The following is a 21,611-nucleotide window of genomic DNA, read 5'->3' as shown; positions in this document are numbered from 1 at the left end:
CACCACAAGCAGGACGGTGGACCGGCTACCCGGCCGGCTCCCCAGGAGTCACCATTGAGCTGGTGATGAAAGATGTTGTATTTCTGGAGCGAAGTGGAGCCGCTAAACCGACACTAAACCAACGCTAACCTGGCTCACCCGCTGGGCCCGGGCACATTGCTCTCGCATGGCCGGAAACAGGCTTGTGCTTTTAGGCAGCAGCACCAAGAGCCACACAACCACAAGTGGCACAAAGACAATTTGAAGCCAAAACTGTTTTTCCCCCTGTTACCCCCCCCAAATAAGTTCTTAAGTTGTAACGCAGGCACAAAGAAAAGGTGGTGTGTGTCTGTGTATGTGTGTCCTACAGCAAACTGCATGATAAAACTCAAAACAGTATAGTATAGTGTCCATCAAGTCACAAACTAAAGCTGTGATAATACTGTGGGGCCTTTGTACTCCACACGTTGTCCACATTCACTGCACCTGGCTGGTGCAGAGTGTTAACAGTTTTTCTTAAGCGCTATGGAGTTACCAATGCAATTGCTGGTCATATATTTTTACATGCTGCTCCTCCAGCAGAGAGGGCGTCAGCGGACCGTGACCGTGACAGAGCCGGGCAGAGTGGGAGCAGCTGTGAGGGTCTCTCTGCAGCCTGGGCCACACCGGTGTGTGTGTGTGTGTGTGTGTGTGTGTGTGTGTGTGTGTGTGTGTGTGTGTGTGTGTGTGTGTGTGTGTGTACGGTGTGTGGGGCCCTTTACACCAGCATGCTGCTGCTGCCACTGGCCTCTGTTTCCACCCAATTGCCCCTTTTTTTACCAGCCAGAAGCAGCAGGATGGCTGCCAGTGGTGTGTTTCTCACACACAACCCCCAAGTATTTCACATGCCTGAAAAATTACCCCTCCTGTTGGCCAAGGGGAGACTTCAGACAGGAACCCGCTGACCAGTTTTACCACTGCAGAAAATATTAAGCTGTGCAGAATGTCCTTCTCATCAGGTTTTTTTTTGTGTTTGTGTCTCTGTGTGTGAGACAAGTTTTGAAAAGAAAAAAATAAAAAGGAAAAAACACAGACCATCTCATACATGTAATTATTTCTCCTCAGTATTTCAAGGGGACTTAGGCCGAGAAGGCTGTGCCAATTCGTCATCCTCTGTCTGCTGTGTGAGACCGTTATGCAACAGCTAATTACTTCCACTCTGCCCAAGCGGCCGGCTGCACTCCTTGTACTGTGTGTGTGTGTGTGTGTGTGTGTGTGTGTGTGTGTGTGTGTGTGTGTGTGTGTGTGTGTGTGTGTGTGTGTGTGCCCAAACGGCCGGCTGCACTCCTTGTACTCCACGCAGTACTGAATGGAGGCGTGAGGGAAGGGGGGGTTGGGGTAAGTAGGGGCAAGAGGAGAGAGCACAAATCTCTCTCTCCCTCTGTCTCAAGTTCCTTCTCTTTTCCCTTCTTCTCCTTCTTCTTAAAGGAATCTGCAGCTTTGCAGAAAGACAAATAGGCTGGTAAACCACGTTATTGGGGGGTGGCGGTGTGGGGTGGGGGAAGCATCCAGACAGACCCTCCAGCCCTCGGCAAGCCTTTCAACATGATGTCATCATTTACCAAAAAAAAAAAAAAAAAAAAAAAACTAGATGAAGCGGGATGAAGAAAGAGACAGAGAAATAAGATGGGGGAAAGTAGCGGTATATCATGCTACCAGTTCACTCGTTTAACATTTCAGTTGTATATTTATTCCTTCCATCCATCCACTTATTTCTCCAAATTCTCCTTTCAACTATTTTCTTGATTTCCCAGGGCTCGCTCCAATGCATGTATTCAAAATGTTCTCATCGTAGTCTCCGAAGGCTGTGCTTTTATCGGCCCAATGTAAATGGTATCTTACATAGGATTCTAGCAGGGAGAGAAACTGCAGTTATCTTTTTAAACCCATGAGGAAGGTTGACTCATACCCCTCAATCAAGCCAAGACACAAGACTTAGCAGAAAAATTAACTGGTCAGCCTTTGCATTTTGTAGAACTTTTTTTTTTTTTTTTTTTTTTAAAACATTATCTCAAACTTCTGTTTTCTTCACCTTGGTTTTTGGACTAACAGCTAGCTTTGCCGTCTCAGGATCACTCACTAGCAAAATATGTTCTTGAAATCGAAAATACAACACAGAGAAACCTTTGTAGCTCAGGTACATTAGTTTGCAGTTGCATTTCAGGGTTGTAATATGATGACAAGGATAAGTCTATACTCATTCCCAAAGCCAAGAAAGGGAAAAATGTGGTTCAGATGTTCAGTGGTTCAGATCACCAACCTCAGGCATGCCACTTAAGGCTACAGTTCAGCTGCATGCAAGAGGTGAAACTGGGCATGATGCACTCTGAAGCGTGCTGCAACAGGCCGACCAATAAAGTGATGCCTGAGTTCAGAGACATAGAAGACATCGCTAAGGCTACTGTGCAGGTCTGTGCCTGCAAGACGTTAGACTAGAGCTTGTGTTTGTGTGTTTGTGTGTGTGCCAAATTAATTAAATGGGCAATCCAAGTGATGAGAAATGCGTAGGTATGCCATATTTCTGCTGCACTGCTGCCTTTGCGGCATTTACGCTTGCAGTAAAAAAGCCAAGTGAAGTGATCCGATCCTCACAAATCCTTAACAAAGGGGGCAAGCGGCAAAATGATGTCCAAATTAATGAGAACTACCCTATTGACGAATGGACATGCTATTTCAACAGTGGAGCTTGATACTCCAAAGTACAGTTAAATTAATAGTTAGCAGATGTTTTTCTTCAAATCAACACAGACTCGCAGTGGTGGGTTTGGGATTTGAACCTGGGCCAATTGTTTGTGCCCTGCTTGCTGAATCCCTGATAGTTTGGCCGACACATGCCTGGCCATGGGCTCAGGGATGTACATGCTATATGAACAGTGGCATACTGTTGGTTAGTGGTCCTATGGTCAGCGGACACGTACCTGACCACTGGCTCTGGGATGGTGTCCATATTGGCAGGGACCTGGACCCCCTTTTCCCACTCCTGCCTCCAGGGGTCAGACAGCACGTAAAACTCCTCAGTGCTCAGCTGAGCGGAGTCAGGCAGCTTCATGGCCGTGATGAAGTCCGTCCGGAACACCTGCCACCACACAGGGTACAAGGTACAAAAAAAGAAAAGAGAGAAAGAAACAAAGACACTGTTTAGAAGCAGTAAATACACTGTTTAGAAGCAGTAAAGACACTGTTTAGAAGCAGTAAAGACACTGTTTAGAAGCAGTAAAGACACTGTTTAGAAGCAGTAAATACACTGTTTAGAAGCAGTAAATACACTGTTTAGAAGCAGTAAAGACACTGTTTAGAAGCAGTAAAGTCTTTAATAAAGCATGGCGAACTGTTTAAAATGGCCTACGAGTTGTGGCCATAGATTTGTTTGGGATTTTAGTTACAGCCCTGACCAGGAGGAAAACATGCTAGTTGCTTACAATTGAGTCATTTGGGGGAAAATCACTAACAGTTACACTTTCGTTTTAAATTCAGATAGGAATCAACTTGTTTCTGAACATAATGGGTTCAAAAAATTACATTTATCTTAGTGTCCAATGTAATCAACCAATACACCCCCAATATCCTAATGTTGAGAACAAATTTGTCTGGTAGTCAACATTCTGTGCAGGCTACATTAACTTGCTAACTTTACCTCATCAGTGTAACATAGCCAACTAGCTGCCATTACTTGTTTCCCCCTCTGTATCTATATAGGCAAAATGGTGTTACAAACCAGAAGTGGAAGGTACATAAACACCCACAGGTGTAGGATAGGTGGAGGTGTCACAACTAAGGTCACAACAAAGATACATTTTGAAATGAAGATGTGAAGAAGAGATGCCAAGTCACGGCATCAAGTGAGTCATATTTAATTTAGATATTCACTAATGGCCACCACACTCATTGAATATTTTATGTGTAACTTTAACATGCTGCCAACTTGACACTTGTAGTGCCCTTTTAATTTTAGGTGTTAGCTTTCTCGAAGGCAAAACAACGGCTCCATGCTATAACTCTGATGCAATTTGTAAAACATGGGTCATGTTTTTCTTTTCAGACCTTGTGCCATCTTTCAAACTAAATATTTTTGTCTAAAAATGTATGCTGTACTTCTGCCCATACCCCAACAAAATGGGTCTTTCAACAACACACCAATTAGGTCCATTCCTGTAACCTGTCTGAGCCCAGACCATGCAGAGGGTGATGGGTGCCATAAAAGGAACACACACACACACACACACACACACACACACACACACACACACACACGGTGGTGGGTGCCATAAGAGGAAGAAACTGAAGCATAACATCTCTAGTGGCGCTAATAGCTCCAAAATCCCTCCATTCAATGCCAATACGAGGCCTCTTCTTACTATGGAATAACAAACATAGCTGAAGACTCACAGTCTAATGAGCCTCAGAAGATTGCGATCAGGCAGCCACAGGGAGGTTTGCTCAGGAGCGGTTTTTTTTTCCTTCACCCTGGTCTCTCAAGCATTACAGACTTGAGCCCCACTATATCCACCTGCTCATGATACCATCAGTACTATAAAACCCACACTGACCCTAAACCCACAGGCAAGCTTACTCAAGGACATCAGCCTAGGCAGCCACCATGCGCATTATCCAGTCTGACTGCAAATTTCAGCCTCTCTCGACACAGACTGCATTATACACTCCATCATGTCTTCATAAGCCCCCTTATCCCTGCTTTACTGTCCGTCCATCCCCCCCACCACACACACACACACACACACTCTGCGCTCATGCCCTGAAAGCAAGTCTCCCACACACAAACGCACATCCATGTAATCAAGTGAGCCTATTAGCAGGAGTGTGAAGACGGCGGCCTGGTGTGATTCATTGCCTTGCTGTGCGCGGCAGAAGGGGGATAAAGGCTGGAAGGAGAGGCTAAACAGAGGGCTGGAGGTTAAAGAGAGAATCAGTGAGTGTGAGTGTGAGTGTGTGTATGTGTTCTGGGTCAGAGTGTGTGTGTGTGTGTGTGTGTGTGTGTGTGTGTGTGTGTGAGTTAGGGCTGCACGATATATCTAAAATCTATCGTTATTGCGATATCAACGCTTGCGATGGACATACCGCAAAGATTACTTAATTTTAGCACATTGAATGACCTCTGTGTATGAAATGCGCTATATAAATAAACTTGACTTGACCGCCGCGATATAGCGTAGTTTTTTTGCTAGGCCTAGCGAAGACTGTCAATGTGGACAGCACAGTGGTCAACAGCCTAGGTTACATAATATTTTATATTGTTTATGTATAAAATGATACATTTATTTCTGTAATTATACATCCCCCAACCCTACAGTCTATGCTAGCAGCAAGTAGAATGGAGAAAAAACATTAAATATTTAAATATCGCAAGTTATATCGTTATCGCAGTACTCAATAATGTTATCGCATATCGCATGTTTTCCTAATACCGTGCAGCACTATTGTGAGTCTCTCTCTAGCTAGCTTTACACGACAGCGATCTGAACACAATCCGCAAAAGTGGCGTTGCGTTCCCACTTTTTATTTCGCGTTTAGACGAGCGTCTTTGGGTGGAAATCTGCATGCACATGGTGACGCAAAAGTGTGTGAAATTTGATGTAGTATGCATGCCAGGTGGTGGCTAGGTGATACTGTGAAGCACTGCCATACAACAACACCAAGAGCGCGCACATGCGTTGAAACTTCCTTCTACTTCTCTCCGTAGTAGCGCGAAATAGCCCACAGTCAAAAACCAAAACATGGCGAAGAATAGCCATCAAAGCAGCTAATGGCCTCCTTACACCAAACAACTTTGACAAGATTTGGGAAAGATTCTTGAAAGATTGGAGTCTTTTGAGTAAAGTTTGAATGGGGGCATTAGTTGAAAGACTACAATCTTTCAAGAATCTTTCCCAAATCTTCACATCTGATAAAATATTTTGTCGGTTTCACCCGGGAGCGTTGTCGTGTAAAGCCGGCCTCTGTGTTTGTATATGCATGTGTGTGTATACTGTATGTGTCTGTCTCTCTGTCTCTGCCTCTCTGTGTGTGTGTGTGTGTGTGTGTGTGTGTGTGTGTGTGTGTGTGTGTGTTGTATGTGTGTGTGGGGGTGGGTGTCTGTGTGTGTGTGTCTGACTGTATGCCAGAGAATGTGATTGGGAATAGAAGGATGAAAGAAAGCAAGTCAAGAAGAGTATAAGATGAGGTGATGGCACGCTGGACTAGAATCTTGGAAAATGTTGCGGTCATCCTCCAAAGACATCTAAATCAATTCAGACAGACACATCCAGCACTGCTAAGCAGTTGAGCAAAAGAACACCACGCAAGTAGAAGTCAGTGGAACAAGCACTGGATGGAAAAACAGCTGCCAATACAAATAAACAATCAATGTAGCATGGATGTGTGATACAAGGATGCTGGGCCAAGAAGAACCTCTTATCCAGTACCTCTTCTCTCCTCCCCGCCCAACAGAGCTCTAGGACAAGCGGGAGAGCTCAGTGTCAGTGATTCACTTTTACTGCTCCCTGTTTATACAACCCCGCCACAGCTAATTAATGCTGGCGAAACAGAATTACAAGGTCTCTGGTTTTAGTGTCCGTTTTGCTCCCTTTCTCTCTCTCTCTCTCTCTCTCTCTCCCTCTGTTTTACTCACTCACTCATACTCTCGCTCTCACGCAGTGATATCAAACAGTTTCACTGCCTGCACAAGTGAGGACAAGTGACGCCTTAGCGGTTATGTGTGTGTCGTAACGATACAGAAGGACAGACTGTTCTCAGCGGCAGTGGCGGAGAGAGAGAGAGAGAGAGAATCACTCTGGTACACAGACAAGGCAGACAAACCGTGGGCACCAGTTTGCTGAAGCCATGCAAAGAGCAACAGCAATGTGAGGGCATGACAATGACCTCATGTAGCAACAAGAAGGGGGCTATGGGGGGGTTCCCACACAGGGACTATATAAAGGATCTCATTGTGCTTGGCAGTGCTTTTAGTTCTGATATTTACACAACAACCCCGGGAGGATCCTTGCCGTTGGCAGGCTCTCCGTGTGTGTGTGTTCTGTAAGGAAATGAAGTGCTGCGATGAATGGGGGAAGGTTAGCGTTAGCAGCAGCGGAGCTAAACTGCATAACTGCGTAAACAGCGTCTAACGAGTCAAGAAGTGGTTTGAGTCACGCAGTCATCTGAACTCTCCCGCAATCCCCATTCAACCGCGATATGTCATCTTCATTGCCACAATGGATTAGTGAGGCCTGGAGGAAAAGTTATATAACTAGCCAGTGTGAAATGTGTTTTATATGGTATATACTGGCTCAGGGACACCAAGAGTCTCTACAAATCTGGGAACAAGGAGGTTCATTTGTAATGCATCTATGCACCAATGCCAGAGCTGTTAAAGCACAGACATTTCTCATTTCAAATTACAAACAGGGCACAGAGTCCACCCGAGCATTTTAAAAGTCTGTCGCGTTGATTTAAGACCTTTTCTGCAAACTAGAGAGTGCAAGAGGTCTTCGTCTTTTCTCCGACGAGCGTCACGACTGATGTCAGCGTGTAGCAGGGAGGTTAATTTTAGTGTGCGCTTCTCCGTAATGATGGGGTACAGAAGGAAGGCCTGGTGGATCTTTTTGAGGAACGCTGCATGTCCCTCGCCATTTCCACTGCTTTACCGCGTGACAGAACGCAGAGGCGGAGACACTGGGAAATGTGTCAGCAGGCTTGATCGGGATTGGTGTGGGGGGGTTGGGGGGCACAGAACTCTACCGAGTTCAAACCTGTACGGCGTACGCCAAACGCCAGGCGATGCCACCTCAGGTTAGCTGCTGATGGACAGGCCTGCCTCAGCAAAGCTCTCCCCTCTGTGGTCCTGCTACAGCCAAGTTCAACACGGCTGAAACCCTGCACCGCTTTAGTGCGTCTGCTCCTCCTGACCACAGCCACACTGGGTACTCTGTCCTGCCTGCACTCGGTCAGCTCTCCTGCTGAACTGGAACTGAACTGGCGACCAACAACAACAAAAAAAGCATCCAACCTGACCAGTCATGACACATCAGCTCCCAAAGAGCCAAGGACAAAAGATGAGAAGAAAAAGTCAGCCAAAGAACGCATCTGGTGAGGTTACGACACTGTACAGCTTTCACAGAATCTCCTAAACAATACCGCGTCCCCTCAAGCTAATTCAGGTACACCGTTACAGCATGTGTGTAGAAGATATTCAGTGGCCCAGAGTCAACAGGACGCGTTTTGACCGTATGTTTCCTCCCCAGGAACAGCTTAGGCCACGGCCCCCAGCCGGTACCTTAAGCGGCGTAGCTTGCCTACGCTCAGCGCTGCTCAACGGATTTACCCGCTCTCCCTCTGAAGACACAGCTCCGCCTGCTAACACTGGACATGGATGACCTTATCAAGGAGGAACAGGCACAGCACCTGCGCTCACACAGGCCAAATCGCAGGCCATGGAGAAGAGGCGTGACGATCACGGCCGGGCCCCGAGTCCGAGCGGGAGGAGAGAGAATTTGCATTTGATCACACATGAAATGAGTGTGACTGTCTATGTGTGCACGCGTGTGTCTGTGTGTGTGTGTGTGTGTGAGGGGCATTACGAGTGGAAGCGCGGCATTTTCCCCCCTTGATGCACAAGTCTCTCACTGTTCATACAGTCACCTACACACACTGGACCTTATTCGTGTCATGACTCTAAACACAGCTGAAGATCTGAGCACTTAGAATGATTCACAAAGCACTTCAGTGTCAGATCTTTTTTTTTTTTCAAGTAAGTGTCAATTAAAGTTCAATTATCATGGAATCATGCAAGCACAAACTAATCCATTAATTGTATGCACGACAGGGCTCTTTAAACATGTCACATTAAATGGGGCCTCAAGTCATAATAAATGGATTTACCTAAGCCTCGAAAAGTGAGAAACTACATCAGGTTTCATGTTTATTACATTTTTCATAATCACATTTTTTTTTTCATGATCAAGAAAAGAGAAAAGAAAATTACCCTCCTACTAAGTGTACCTTAAAGCAGATTGGTTTTTGGTTCATTTATGGCCCCATTTCAGGTCATGTTATGACAAACCTTAAAAGGTGTAGTTGCCCTCATCTGTAATTCAAATGAAACATCCTAATTTATGCGGGTGTTGCAATCGTACGCCAACAGTTAGATGCAGTCACCAAAGCAGAGTAGATTGAAGTAGGAAACTAGGCAAACTCAAAATGAGGAAGGCAACGCAAAAAGTATTTTAAAGAACTTAGTTTTTTGAGAATAGATTCATTGAGAGATAAACTGTAGGACTCTGCTCCCAGAAGCCTTACGCACAAAATATAAATATGAACTACTGTAGAAATGCAATTCCGTGGAATTACACGAGGGGATGCAATCTGCTGGTTAGGGTGTTGGTGGGGCTGTTGAGCTTGCTGCTAGCTGGTTGGTAGGGTAATTGTGATACCTGCAAAGGTGCTTTTGGAGTAACCAAATTTGAATCTTGTGTGACATGGCATTCTTGAGATATCACATTCAAGGTGTTTTTGACCTTGACATTTGACCTTCAACCTCCAACATCAACTCACTTCACCATAAAGTGAAGTCCATAAAAACACTCGCACCAAATTTGAAGCATGTACGTCAAGCCGTTCTGGAGATATAATGCTGAACGCATGAGATATGGCTGGGACTTATTTTGACACACAGGAAACACTTTAACAGGATGTGTAGTTCAGGTAGAGCTAGATTGTATGCTTAGAACCTGAGACAGTTGGATTTCTCACAGGTGACACCTGTGCCAGTGTTCTGATTAGCCTGGGAACTGCTCTGAGAACTACTTAACGAGCGCAGCTGGCTCTATTATGACATCACAGCCCCCATTCAAGTCTATAGGGGAAAAATACACTTTTAATTACAAATATCTCAAAAAGTATAAACTTTTCAAAAATGAAAAACGGATAGGACGGTAAAGCCTTGGAAGATCTACGGAACGGTGTTTGACCTAAATTTGTACGTTCAGCGGTTTGGGCTGAATAGCGTGCACAAAAAGGTAAAAAGAAAAATAATAAGAAGAAGTCTCCGGATTTCAATAGAGGGGATGCATCCCCTCTAACTAAAATAATGTAATGGACGAAACAAAATTAATATAATTGTTTGGTCTCATCTTTAGTACATTGAAAATATGTAAAAAAATGTATGATTCCAAAACATCACACATCTCTATGGATGCTTATAAAGGAGAGCTGAATAAATTTGGCAGCAATCTGTTAAAAAAAAAAAAAAACCCAGGCACTATCAACATTCCCACATAAACAGTCTTCCTTCAGCAAAGTGTCTCTGCTCGCCTTAATCCTTCAAAATGTCCTTGGGAACCCTGAGCAACAGCGATACAGAATTGGCTCAGGGAGCATAATTTGCATTTGTCTGGGAGAGGCATAGTTAGCAGAGGCTCGCTCACATCAATTACGCATGCAGGGCTAGTGCTTGGAGGAGATAATAGCACAAACAGTGTGCATTTATTCCTGAAGATACCAGGGCTTGGGTCAAAGCTGGTGGAGGGCTTTGAAGTTTTGAATTAAAAAAAAAAAAAGGGGAAAAAAAAGTGAAACTTAATATTCCAGGACAGTGTGTCTCACGGCCTCTTTCTATCGGTTTTCTTTCTTTCTTTCTTTACTATCCATCCAGAGTTGCTCCACCCAGGTGCAATGACCCGTACCTTTCAGTATGCAAGAAAGATTAACGAAGAGGAGATGCTCATGATTTATTTGAACTATCCCTAGTGGAGAACTGGGTGCGGATGCATAAATTGTCAAAATAATTCCACTGTTCCACTGTGCTGTTTTTCTCTGGTGCAGTGTCACTTTAAGCCAGTGTTTCCCATCACCTACCTATGACAACTCTGCCCGAATTCCTGGCCCATACTGCCGACCTACCACATGCCCCTTGACAACTCCTTTTCCCCTTGACAATTCCAATGCTGGACTATTTGAACTTTGTCACTAAATTAGGATTAATGCATTATCATACCGGATATGTAATCATCCCACCTCTTGTAACTTTCACCTCAGGTGGCTTTAAACACCATGTCCTATTCTCTTCACCTGACTACCACATGCATTTGTCATGTATACAGTCCTTACTGTCCTGTATTTGACCCTAGGCAAATGGGTCAGGCCCTTGAGTCGTGGATCTGCTCGAGGTTTCTTCCTATATGTATCTCCAATTCCAGGGAGTTTTTCCTCGCCCCTGTTACCCATGGGCCTCTCTGTTAGCCATGGGCCTCTCTGTTACCCATGGGCCTCTCTGTTACCCATGGGCCTCTCTGTTACCCATGGGCCTCTCTGTTACCCATGGGCCTTCTTTTCTTTTCTTCCTTTCTTTTCTTTTTTCTCTCTGATTGTCTACACTCTGTAAAGCGCCATGATACATATGTAATGTTTTTGCGATCTATAAGCACAATAAATTGAAAATTCAATAAATTGTTTCTCAAAGTGTGGTCCGGGGACCACTGGTGGTCCGCAAGCTATCCCAAGTGGTCCGCGAGCAGACATGGTAAAATATATTATAGATGAGATGAGATTGAACCAACTTGTATGTAAATCCAAACAGTTTTGCAACACTGCCTATGTAAGCTATGCCTGTTTAAATCATATGAATTCTCTGACACAATAAGCAAGGTGCAAAGACAATAAGCCAGGTGGTTCAGTGAGTAGGCCTATTGTATAATATACTGTTGAAGTAGTTCTACTGTTTTTTTTTGTTTGTTTTGTTTTTTAAGCTACTGTAGGTGGTCCGTGATTTTTTTTATTATTATTGGTTAAGTGGTCCTTGGTCTGAAAAAGTTTGAGAAATACTGCTTTAAGCCAAGTACTGAAGTCTTGTTTTTGTCCTTCACCTCCATTCTAAGAAACGTCAGCACCACCACCAAGATATTACACATCTGAACACTGGAACATTCTCATTCTGATTTTTTGGCAGGCATTTTTCTACATTTATTTATCTGGATTTTCTTTCTTTCTTTTTTTGAATTGGGGCACTATGCTACTGCTCCCCCCATCCAATCACACACAAGGTCCTGGCAGCAAGCAACACGGGCACCTGGGACTCAGAACATTCCTACAGCTGTTTGCATCTGGTTGCCATGGCTCTGCACAGCTGTTACTGCCGGCGTTAATGAGCATCAGTGCCTCTCTCTCATGGCGTCTGCTTCCCCTCTGCACAAGGCTGGCAAGAGAGGTGCAGGCCGGCTGCTCTGCGTTAATTTCACACCTGCGTGCATGCAAGACACTTCCTTCCTTCCTTTCTGTCCTGACACAGCAGCTCTCATTCATGACAACAGCCCTAAGTATAGTGTGGAAATCCACATTATGGGCATGTTTTTGGCTTGCAGGGTTCTGACTGTAGACTGTAAGGGCATGCAACGTATAAGTGGTATTTTTTTATTCATAACCTTCAACACGGAGATGAAATACATTAATATGTATCTTACAATGCATGAAAATACTACTTTTGAAGAAAATTAGCAGTTTCAGCAGATACATTCATCGATTACCAGGAGGAGTAAAATTGCCCATATTAGTCACAAAGGCATGCAGTCAGCCACACAAATGCGCAGGTGAGAGTTTGATTTGCCCTCACACAATGTCATTCATCCAACACAAATATCTCAATTAACCCATTTTAACCACTGGTGGGGAACATTGAATGAATTTTGTGGCTGCCAACAGTCCCAGCCACTAATGAACTGCAGCTGTGGCTTGATCATCTGAACACCTCTTAAATGTTCACTGAGACTGTCTTCTCATCCAAGCATGGAATATTTGGTAAAAAAATCACATGGTTACAGTCCACCCAACCCAAATGAACTCAGTCCTTGTAAAATGGTATGCTACAGTAACTCTTGAGATTTTCTTTTTCAGTGGAGAAACACTACCAAAGTCATAAAACTGATTAATTCCAATGCCAAATCATGAAATAACCATAACTGCAAACATAGCACTTATTTCTGATTGCCACCAGCTAAATAGCGGTGTAGAAGTCATGTAGCAAATAAATGGAACAAATGGAACTCCGTAATATAACTTTTTAAACAGATGAATTTATATTTCTCAGGGTTGGCTAAGAGGATAACCATTTTTACCAATCAAAGTTGGCTGGCTCATCTTTGTGTAATTAGATACTTCACATTGAGGTCAAATGCATAAATGATTACACACTAACCTCTGAGGGCTTCTTGTGCTCTTGACGAACCCATGTGCTGTTGGTACCAGTCGTCTTCGAAGACTTTGACCAGGAAGTAACATGACCTTTTCAGGAAACAAAGACCACATATTACACAGAGAAAAAAAAAAAACAGATTCAAGTTGTCAGTTTTCTAATGACCATGGATTATGCAAGCAATTAGCCTTACTGTATCTCAACTTGACCCTAATGTAGGCTTTTATCTGGTAAGATGATGTGTCTCTGACTCTCGAACATGCTTTCATTTACATAAAAATGGCAGACTGGCTCCCTTGGCATCAACATTGCGTTGGCCTACATTTGCGTTGATTGGCAAGCACTCATTGAGTACATCTGCCTGATTGCTTGGGTGTGCGTCATTCTCTAGATTCTGATATTTGTTAACGTTTTATGAAAGACCCATATTTTTGGTTTAGGTACAACATTATTTCATCCCTATAACATCCCACACTGTTTACTTCCAACATCTGCAGGTCTGATGTTACAAAACGTGCAAATTAGAAATATAGACCTGCTTTAGGAAGTATCTAAACTGAAGGACAAATGGCAAGTCAATATAAAGACAATATAATGTGCACATGTCAATACGTACAGGTATCAGTTATTTGGATTTCATCATTTATTATTCATGTTTTCATTAGATCAGTCCTACCGGGCAAATACGGTCACAGTGCAACATGGAGAAGTTTCCATTACTGTATTGCCTGTTGCAAAATCTGTTGCTTATTACACATCACAGGTTATTTGGTAAGTACACTTCTGAAAGACACAGTCAATTACACAAAAAAAAGGAGCGCCAGGATTCAAACACTGCAAGCAAAATAACTCTGCATCTAGATTTAGATATTTAATGTGTGGTCATGAACATACAATATGTGGTTCTATACGGCCAAACAAACTGATGCTAGTGTCTTTTGATTAGCTAGGCTACTGTGTCTGAGCCACAATCACTCGTTTTAGCTCATGCTCTGGTAGAGCATGAGCTAAAAGCCTTACTGTCCATCCCAAAGTGAAACACCAGCAGAGAGAACATCTATAGCCGCGGTTATTGGGACTCTTGAATCATATTCACACAGGGAGGTCATGAACAGTGATTTACTAACAAGCAGCCAAGAAGCCCTACACATCTGCTCCACGTCTCCGTGTTTGATCCGCGCCCAGGCCACTTCAAAGACATGGGATGAGCACAGAAAACAAGACGCAAGAAGGAAGAGTGACAGAGAGAGAGAGAGAGACAGAGAGATGTAGAGTGAAAGGGGGAAAATGAGAAAGACAGAGGAAAAGAGAGGGTAAAAGAAAGTGAAAGATAGAGAGAGAGAGAGAGAGAGATGGAGAACAAGATGAAAAGAGCATCTTGAGCGCACTCTCCACCCAGCGAGGCTTGTTTACCCCGGCTGTTTATTTAGCGCTTGGCCATGAGGCGCTGCTGAGCTGAGCTTACTGCCTGCTGTATTAAATCCATCCAGTACTACAATACAGACCGTCTTGACTCACACAGAGCTAATTAGCATCCAATGGTGGCAATCCCTCCACCATACACCAACAAGGCAATAAAGGAACCATCATCTTCAGCCAGTCACACCAAGGCACTTACTGTCAGTGGTGTCCGAGTCATTGCTGCTAGTGGAATACTTTCTCCTCTTCTTCCCCACACTCTCCATCTATAAAAACAAAACAAAAACACACACATCAAAAGAAGAAAAGAAAATAATCTGAAAGGCATTTTAGTATTTCCACGGAGGCAATATATTTCACAAACACACACACACACACACACACACACACACACACACACTCATCGGTGCTCCAAAGCCACAATGACAGTTTGGGTTAAACTAGGCCACAGTCAGTGACGAGGGAAAAGCAATGGAGGGTGACCAAGGAAGACCAATGAGGGCAGAACAGCGGAGAGGAAGAAAGGATGGAAAAAAGAGAGAGAAAGAGGTGGAATAGGGGGCAGGAGTTTTAGGCCAGAGTTTTTGACAAGGGATGACAAGAGTGACCAAGGATGACCAACGGCGAAACGGGGGAGAAATGGAGAGATACAGAACAGACGAGTAACAGACGAAGAAAGAGAAGAAAGAAAAAAATAAGATAACGAGTTGGAGGAAAAGGGATTTTTATGAGGCCCTGGCTTAGATTGGCTCCGTTCTGCTCGGTGGATGTACATGTCTGACTCCTCATCCACCGAGACCGCATTGAGCCAGGAAAGAAAAACACTAGAGGAAAAAAATGGGTTATGGCCCTTGCCGCCTGTGCGCAGATTTATGTGACTATAAAGCGGGGCTTTTCCCTCTTATATTGGGCTCTTCCTGCTGCACTCAGAGCCCGCCCTGAACTTTACAAGTGACATTTAGACTTACAAACACGGCCGTTCAACTCCTGGCCCTCCAAATGATTCACTGTAAACGGCTCGCTCTGTGCATTACCTGCTTCCTCCATCTGCCCCTGCCTCAAGTGCTGCCTACAGGGAAGCGCGTCCTCTCTTTCTCTCTCAATCTCTCCATCTATCAACCGATCAGCAGCTCACATGCACTATTGCACTGCTTGCGCTGCTCCACTGGGTGGACACTGGGAGGCCAGCACCGAAATGCTATAAGATCCACAGGTCTTATTACCGCTGATATGTATGTCACAAGACAAAGCATTGCCATTTTTTTTTTTTTAACTTCATCACTTTGACCGCAGGAGCCCCATTCATGCAGGCCATCTGAGAGACAGTGGTTGAGCTGTTCACTCCCTGTGTCTCTGTCTTTGTCTGTCTGTCTCTCAGCCATCACAGCAATGAAAGTTTTTTTTTTAAAAACTAATAAAAAAAATGGTGAGATTGAGACGTTTCTACAGCAGCAGAGTGGAGCAGTCCACATTAGGTGCCAAAGAGGAATACCAGATGTAAAAAGAATGCAAGTCTCACTTCTAAAAATGAGAGGGGAAGGGGGGTGGGCGGGGGGGTACCCAGGATCCAGTTTCATCTTAAAATTTGGGAGATGGGGAGGGTGGGAGTCCAAACCCTTTTTTTCCAGGAGGCAGGTTTTTGCGGAAATGGATGAACTGTTCCCATAGGAAGCCCTTTTAGTATTAGTGATGCATTTTCAAACAAATTAAGTGCCCACAGTGCCAGGCAGTGTGGGAAAAAAAGAGAGAGGAACTCAACATGCGCCCTTTCCTCATTAGTGACTAGATTCACTGACTTTTCCACACAGGCAGAAGTGGATTAAGTTACCTACATCCTAAAACTGCTCCTGTCTAATACCCCTACACTTGCCTCTTTGTGAATGGCAACCTTGGCAGACCAGACTGGCAGCACCTCTGCCCTCAAGGCCAGCCAAAACACAGCTCTATGGAGCAGAACGTGGGTGCCCGGGCCTTCTGGGTAGTCCATCCTACTTCCAATGAAGGCTCTGGTCTGTAGCAGCCTGACAGTGTGCTACACTGTGAGTGTGACGGTCACAGAAAAAAAAATGTAGGACCAGTCCAACAAATGTCAAAGGTCAGGCTGGCAGGCAGCCCATGTGAAGTGACAGATCTGATAATGTTGAAAGAAAAGGAGAAGAAAAATCACCTTATCACAATTCGCACAGCTGATCTCACAGTGGATCAACTCACAGTCGATCAACCACTGAACCAAACTCTCAGAACAACCAGAAAGGTTTTGTGTGACTGCCAGGGTTCCCACTAAGTCAAATGTAAAATTCCATGACTTTTCCTGACAAAAAAAACTGAATTTCCATGACTTACTATATAATGAATGGTACAACGTACCGACCAATGATTTCAGAGTAGCCGTGTGGCTTTCAAGAATCTTTTTCTTTTTGAGAGCAGGAGATGAATATATGGGCTACTCAAGCAAGCAGTAAAGCTAATAACCAGATACTAATTCTGCGTGGAAATATTTGTTGTATTAATGTATTTTGGCAAGTACATTTTAAACTGCTACAACAAAATTCCCTGTAATTCCATGACTTTGCCTTAAAAAAATGATAGAATTTCCTGACTTTCCATGTCTGGAATAGACATTCCAAAATTCCATGATATTCCAGAAATTCCATGACCCTGTGGGAACCCTGGACTGCGAAGTGAAGAGGGTTTAGTATAGTATAGTATAGTATAGTATATATACTTTTTTGATCCCGTGAGGGAAATTTGGTCTCTGCACTTAACCCAATCGGTGAATTACACTTTAGCGGACAGCCAGCCCAGGACCCTAGAGCACACTCCACTGCCAGTCTTGACAGAGCAGGTGTATTAGACTGTGTGCATGTTAATTGCTCTGTAACCTTCTCTGCTCTTAAAAGACACAGGGCTGCCAGCAGCACGCCTGGCATCTGGCTCCCCATTTAGTCCATTATCAACTTTCCCATGGAAAACTTGGCACAACTCAGACACTGAGAGAGAGAGAGAGAGCGAGAGAGAGAAAGAGAGAGGGAGAGAAGAGAGAGAGAAAGAAAGAAAACCGTTGCAGAGTCTGGTTACATCATGATCTGTGTGTGAGCAGGCATTCATTTTGTGTGATGCTGTGTTATAATCCCTCGTCATCATTCCTAAATCACTTGTTGAGCTGTATGTCACCCAATCCCGTTTAAGTGCCACCAGTTAGAGCTGAAATCTCCTACATTGCGCTAGTGCAGTGCACTACTTATGCAATAGTCTTACTGACCACAACTTCACGGTTTGCAGACTGCTTGCCTGCTGAGACAGGTGTGAAAGGGTCAGGGGATTCACTGCATTATTTAACTTCTATTGCTGTTTTCTCAAACTTCAAATAGAGCAATTATCTCTTTACTGCAGAATTTTAATTGTCCAGACTTGTTCAATGTTCAGTTTAATTAATTTACTTACAGAGTAAGCACTATTCTCAGCCTCAATGATAAACAAACCGCAAAGCGGAAACCGACTGTTCTGAGGCAGAGCTTTCTGCACATTCTGAGAAAAACATTTCAAGAGTTTATTTGAGGACAGGCTGAGCAGCCTTTCTTCCTGCCACTACAGTAGCAGACAAGACCACACAGCTATGGCCACCATCATACTTTTCACAACTCTCTACATACAATCCAATGGTTCAGATCACAAGAACCTGGGGCCCGTTGCACAAAACTAGGATAAGGGATTAAGCCGGGATATCTTGGTCATCCTGGCTCAATTTATCTGTGATCCAGTTACACAAAAGCGGGACAGGGGGCAGTAGGATATGTTATGGTATAAGTTACCATGGAGATTTATTCTGTGGAGCTAGACTGCTCCAGACCAGGCTAAGTTCCAGGATCTATTTAATCTCATCCCTTATCTCAGTCAGCAGTCAACACAAACGGAAACCCACTGCCCACTACACATTGTTATCACATATAACTAGACCCACTGTCTTTATTTAAACGTTTGTGATCATTAATTTCAATGATTTTGGATAAATGATGATTTTTAGATGATGTTGCAATCATTAGATCATTTACAGTTTCCCATAGACTATAAAGCTATATATAAAATGATGGAATAATAGGGCCACGTAAAAAAACGGTGTTGCCTTTCTTTTTAATTCTTTTTAATTAAGTCTTTTACATACTCGCCATTGTGCGACAATGTGACGTCACGGAAGCGCCGTAACCATTTATACTCGCGCGTGGTAGTCACGACACTAGTTGCAATATTCTCCTAAAGAGAACTGTTGCTGTTGTAAAAAGGCTATGGCTACCTACTTTACACCGTAGAAGAAGCCATGAAGCCGCTCTACTTGCCATGGTGATCAGTGAATCTGTGACCGGTGGCGGGGTCTATTTGAGGGAGCCATGAGTGCGCACTTATCCAGGATCGTTTTCTCCTGGCTTGATGAATCCGTGTCTGCTCATCCTGGCTTGGTCTTTGTGCAACCAATTAAGCCTGGATGCTCTTGTTTTGGATTCATTGAGCTCAGCTCAGTCACTTATCCTGGATGACTTGATCCTACTTTTGTGCAACGGGCATCTGATACCAAATCTCATGTGGCCTTCATGTGGTGTGTCTGAAGCAGGCCACTGCTGCCTCATGGAAGAGATCATTAAAACATTAATATGTCTTGTAAGCGGAACCAAAGTTTCACAGGCACCGTTGTGGTAGAACAAAGGACCTACAACCTCGTGCTTTCATTGGATAGTTGCGTGGCGTTCAATGGATTCATTTGCATAAAGATGGGCATCGGCCCTTCAAATGCAGCGCTGCCTTCCCGGAATGCTTTGCGGGTGCGTTAAAGTCGTTTGACGTGGAATGCGACAACAAAATGTAGTGTAGTGCTAGTGGATCAGGACTCTCAAGCTCTCCTCATCATCAGCACAATCACTAGAGGACTGGCGTCACAGAGAAGCCCAAATAAAACCAATTTAAAAGGGACACTATGCAAGATTTTCACCTTTACGAAGCAAATTTGATGATAAACGAACTTGTAATAGGCGAACCTACCATAGCTATACAGCATAGACGTAGCGAGTCCCTACCGAGAAACCCAACCATGCAATTTCCAAGAGCGGCGGCCGGCCAAATCTCGCGAGAATCATGAAACATTACCTTGTCAGTAAATACAGCTCTTTGGAGATTTGAAGTTTGCTATTTACAATAGCAGAGTAACATATACATTGCAACTCTAGAGGGAGCTCTACAGTCGCCAAAAATACCTAAATCTGCATAGTGTACCTTTAAAAGAAATAAAATATGTATTTTTTTTCATTCTGTATAAGGAGGATTCTCAAACCTTGCCTTTTTCTCAACAAACAGGTTCAGACAGGGGCAGGCTTACCTGGGCTAACACTGGGACTTAAGCACGACACAGGCTGTGTGCAAACTCTGCAAATCTCTCCAGAGGACCACAAATTACACGTCAAGCAGAGATTTCCTGGACTGCCGATCAATGAGTTAAGGGGCTGTTTTACATGATAAGAACAGTCAAGAATGATTGATATCAGAGGGAGTTCAAGACAGCCATGCCAGTTGCTTAAACGCGCTGATTCAATTGCCTGAAACATAATTGAGGGTTTTGTCCATTTCGAATACCACTATGCCAAAGAAAAGAAAGGGGAGCCTGCAGACTACGGAGAGTGCAGTCGTCTCTGCGGCAGGATGACGACAAATAGCTCTAAATTCTCACAGAAAAACTTTGACGAAAGATTTTTAAACCATACAACTGTATAAGAGTGGCAAGCAACATCACGGCAATAGGACTTTCACACTCAAGATTTCACACTTTTCTCATCTGCAACACACACCTCCCCTTAAATGTCAACCAGTGGTATTAGGATAAGGAAATGGGGCTGCTCTGGGGCAAAAACATTCATTTATTCCCCATGCTAGCCTGTCCTGCTAATGAAACAGCCTGTTTGTGCCCGGCTCAGTTTCCCTTATAAAGCTTTATTTTCCCTTATAAAGGGTACCATCAAACGACTGGCAATGCCAGGAACAGGCTTAACTAGGCTAAGACCAGGACTTAAAGGCATCAGGCATCAGGCAGGTTGTAAGCAAACACTGCCACTGCTACATCTCAGCTCAGGTTACACTGGGACAGAGTCGAGAAGTAGACATGAAATAGCCTAGTTTCTGCCTGTTTTAGCCTTGTGTATGGTATAAACTTCCACTACCTGGAGTATACACACACACATACACACACACACACACACACACACAAGCAGCATCACTGCAGAACCTGTGGGAGAGGCGTTGAGCCTTTCCCTCTGGTCCACAGGAACACAGAGCCTGCTATTTTAGGATGTGAGTGAGGAAGCAAGGGAAAAACAGGAGCACAGGGAGGGTAGAGAGAGATGCAGAACAAGGTCTGTGTGTGTGTGTGTGTGTGTGTGTGTGTGTGTGTGTGTGTGTGTGTGTGTGTGCGCGCATGTGTGATGTGTGTCTGTCTGTGTGCTTGTCACAGAGTATGTCACAGAGGGTGAGACACATCCGTTTTTAACACATTTTCAAATCGCATCTCCCAGGAGGGGGTAGATCATGGCTCTCTTGAACATCTACTACAGAAAAGGGCAAGGGCAAGGGCAGCGCAGGGACAGGCTGCGGACAGCTGGCTGGGCTACACACATAGTAGTAACCCAATAACCATCAATTGCTATACTAATATACATATACATATATTAAAATCTTAGTAGTAATCTTTAAAATTAAATATTGCAAAATGTGAATGTGAATCACAAAAGGATAATATGTAACACTATAATCATTCCAAACTTCATTGAAGGCTAACTGCAAGTCAGAATCAATGAGCCTTGCCAAGCTTTGCTCTACCAGAAAGCAAATACTGTGAGCTGGCATTATAAGCCATTTCTTGCTTTCCCCCCCGCCCCCCCCCCCCCCCCGCCCCAAACACACACAGCTACCCACCTCCGCAAAGAGTGCCCTGCATCTCTTTAGAGCTCACAACACAGTG

The 21,611-nt window shown here is 44.1% G+C and overlaps 1 protein-coding gene across 3 annotated transcripts in view; it reads right to left on the bottom strand.

Annotated features, from left to right (window-relative positions):
* The window catches only part of jade2 (jade family PHD finger 2), a 79,349-nt gene that overhangs the window by 52,853 nt on the left and 4,885 nt on the right, over positions 1 to 21,611 (bottom strand). For all 3 annotated transcript variants that reach the window (XM_048227583.1, XM_048227592.1, XM_048227602.1), the window contains exons 2-4: positions 14,814 to 14,880; positions 13,199 to 13,284; positions 2,937 to 3,094 (exon numbers count right to left, since the gene is read on the bottom strand). In XM_048227583.1, the coding sequence (XP_048083540.1) occupies positions 2,937 to 3,094; positions 13,199 to 13,284; positions 14,814 to 14,880 (311 nt within the window). The remainder of the gene's footprint in view (positions 1 to 2,936; positions 3,095 to 13,198; positions 13,285 to 14,813; positions 14,881 to 21,611) is intronic.

This window comes from Alosa alosa, chromosome 2 (assembly GCF_017589495.1).
Source record: "Alosa alosa isolate M-15738 ecotype Scorff River chromosome 2, AALO_Geno_1.1, whole genome shotgun sequence".
In the NCBI taxonomy this organism is placed as follows: Eukaryota; Metazoa; Chordata; class Actinopteri; order Clupeiformes; family Clupeidae; genus Alosa; species Alosa alosa.
This window is presented reverse-complemented; position numbering and strand designations above follow the sequence as displayed.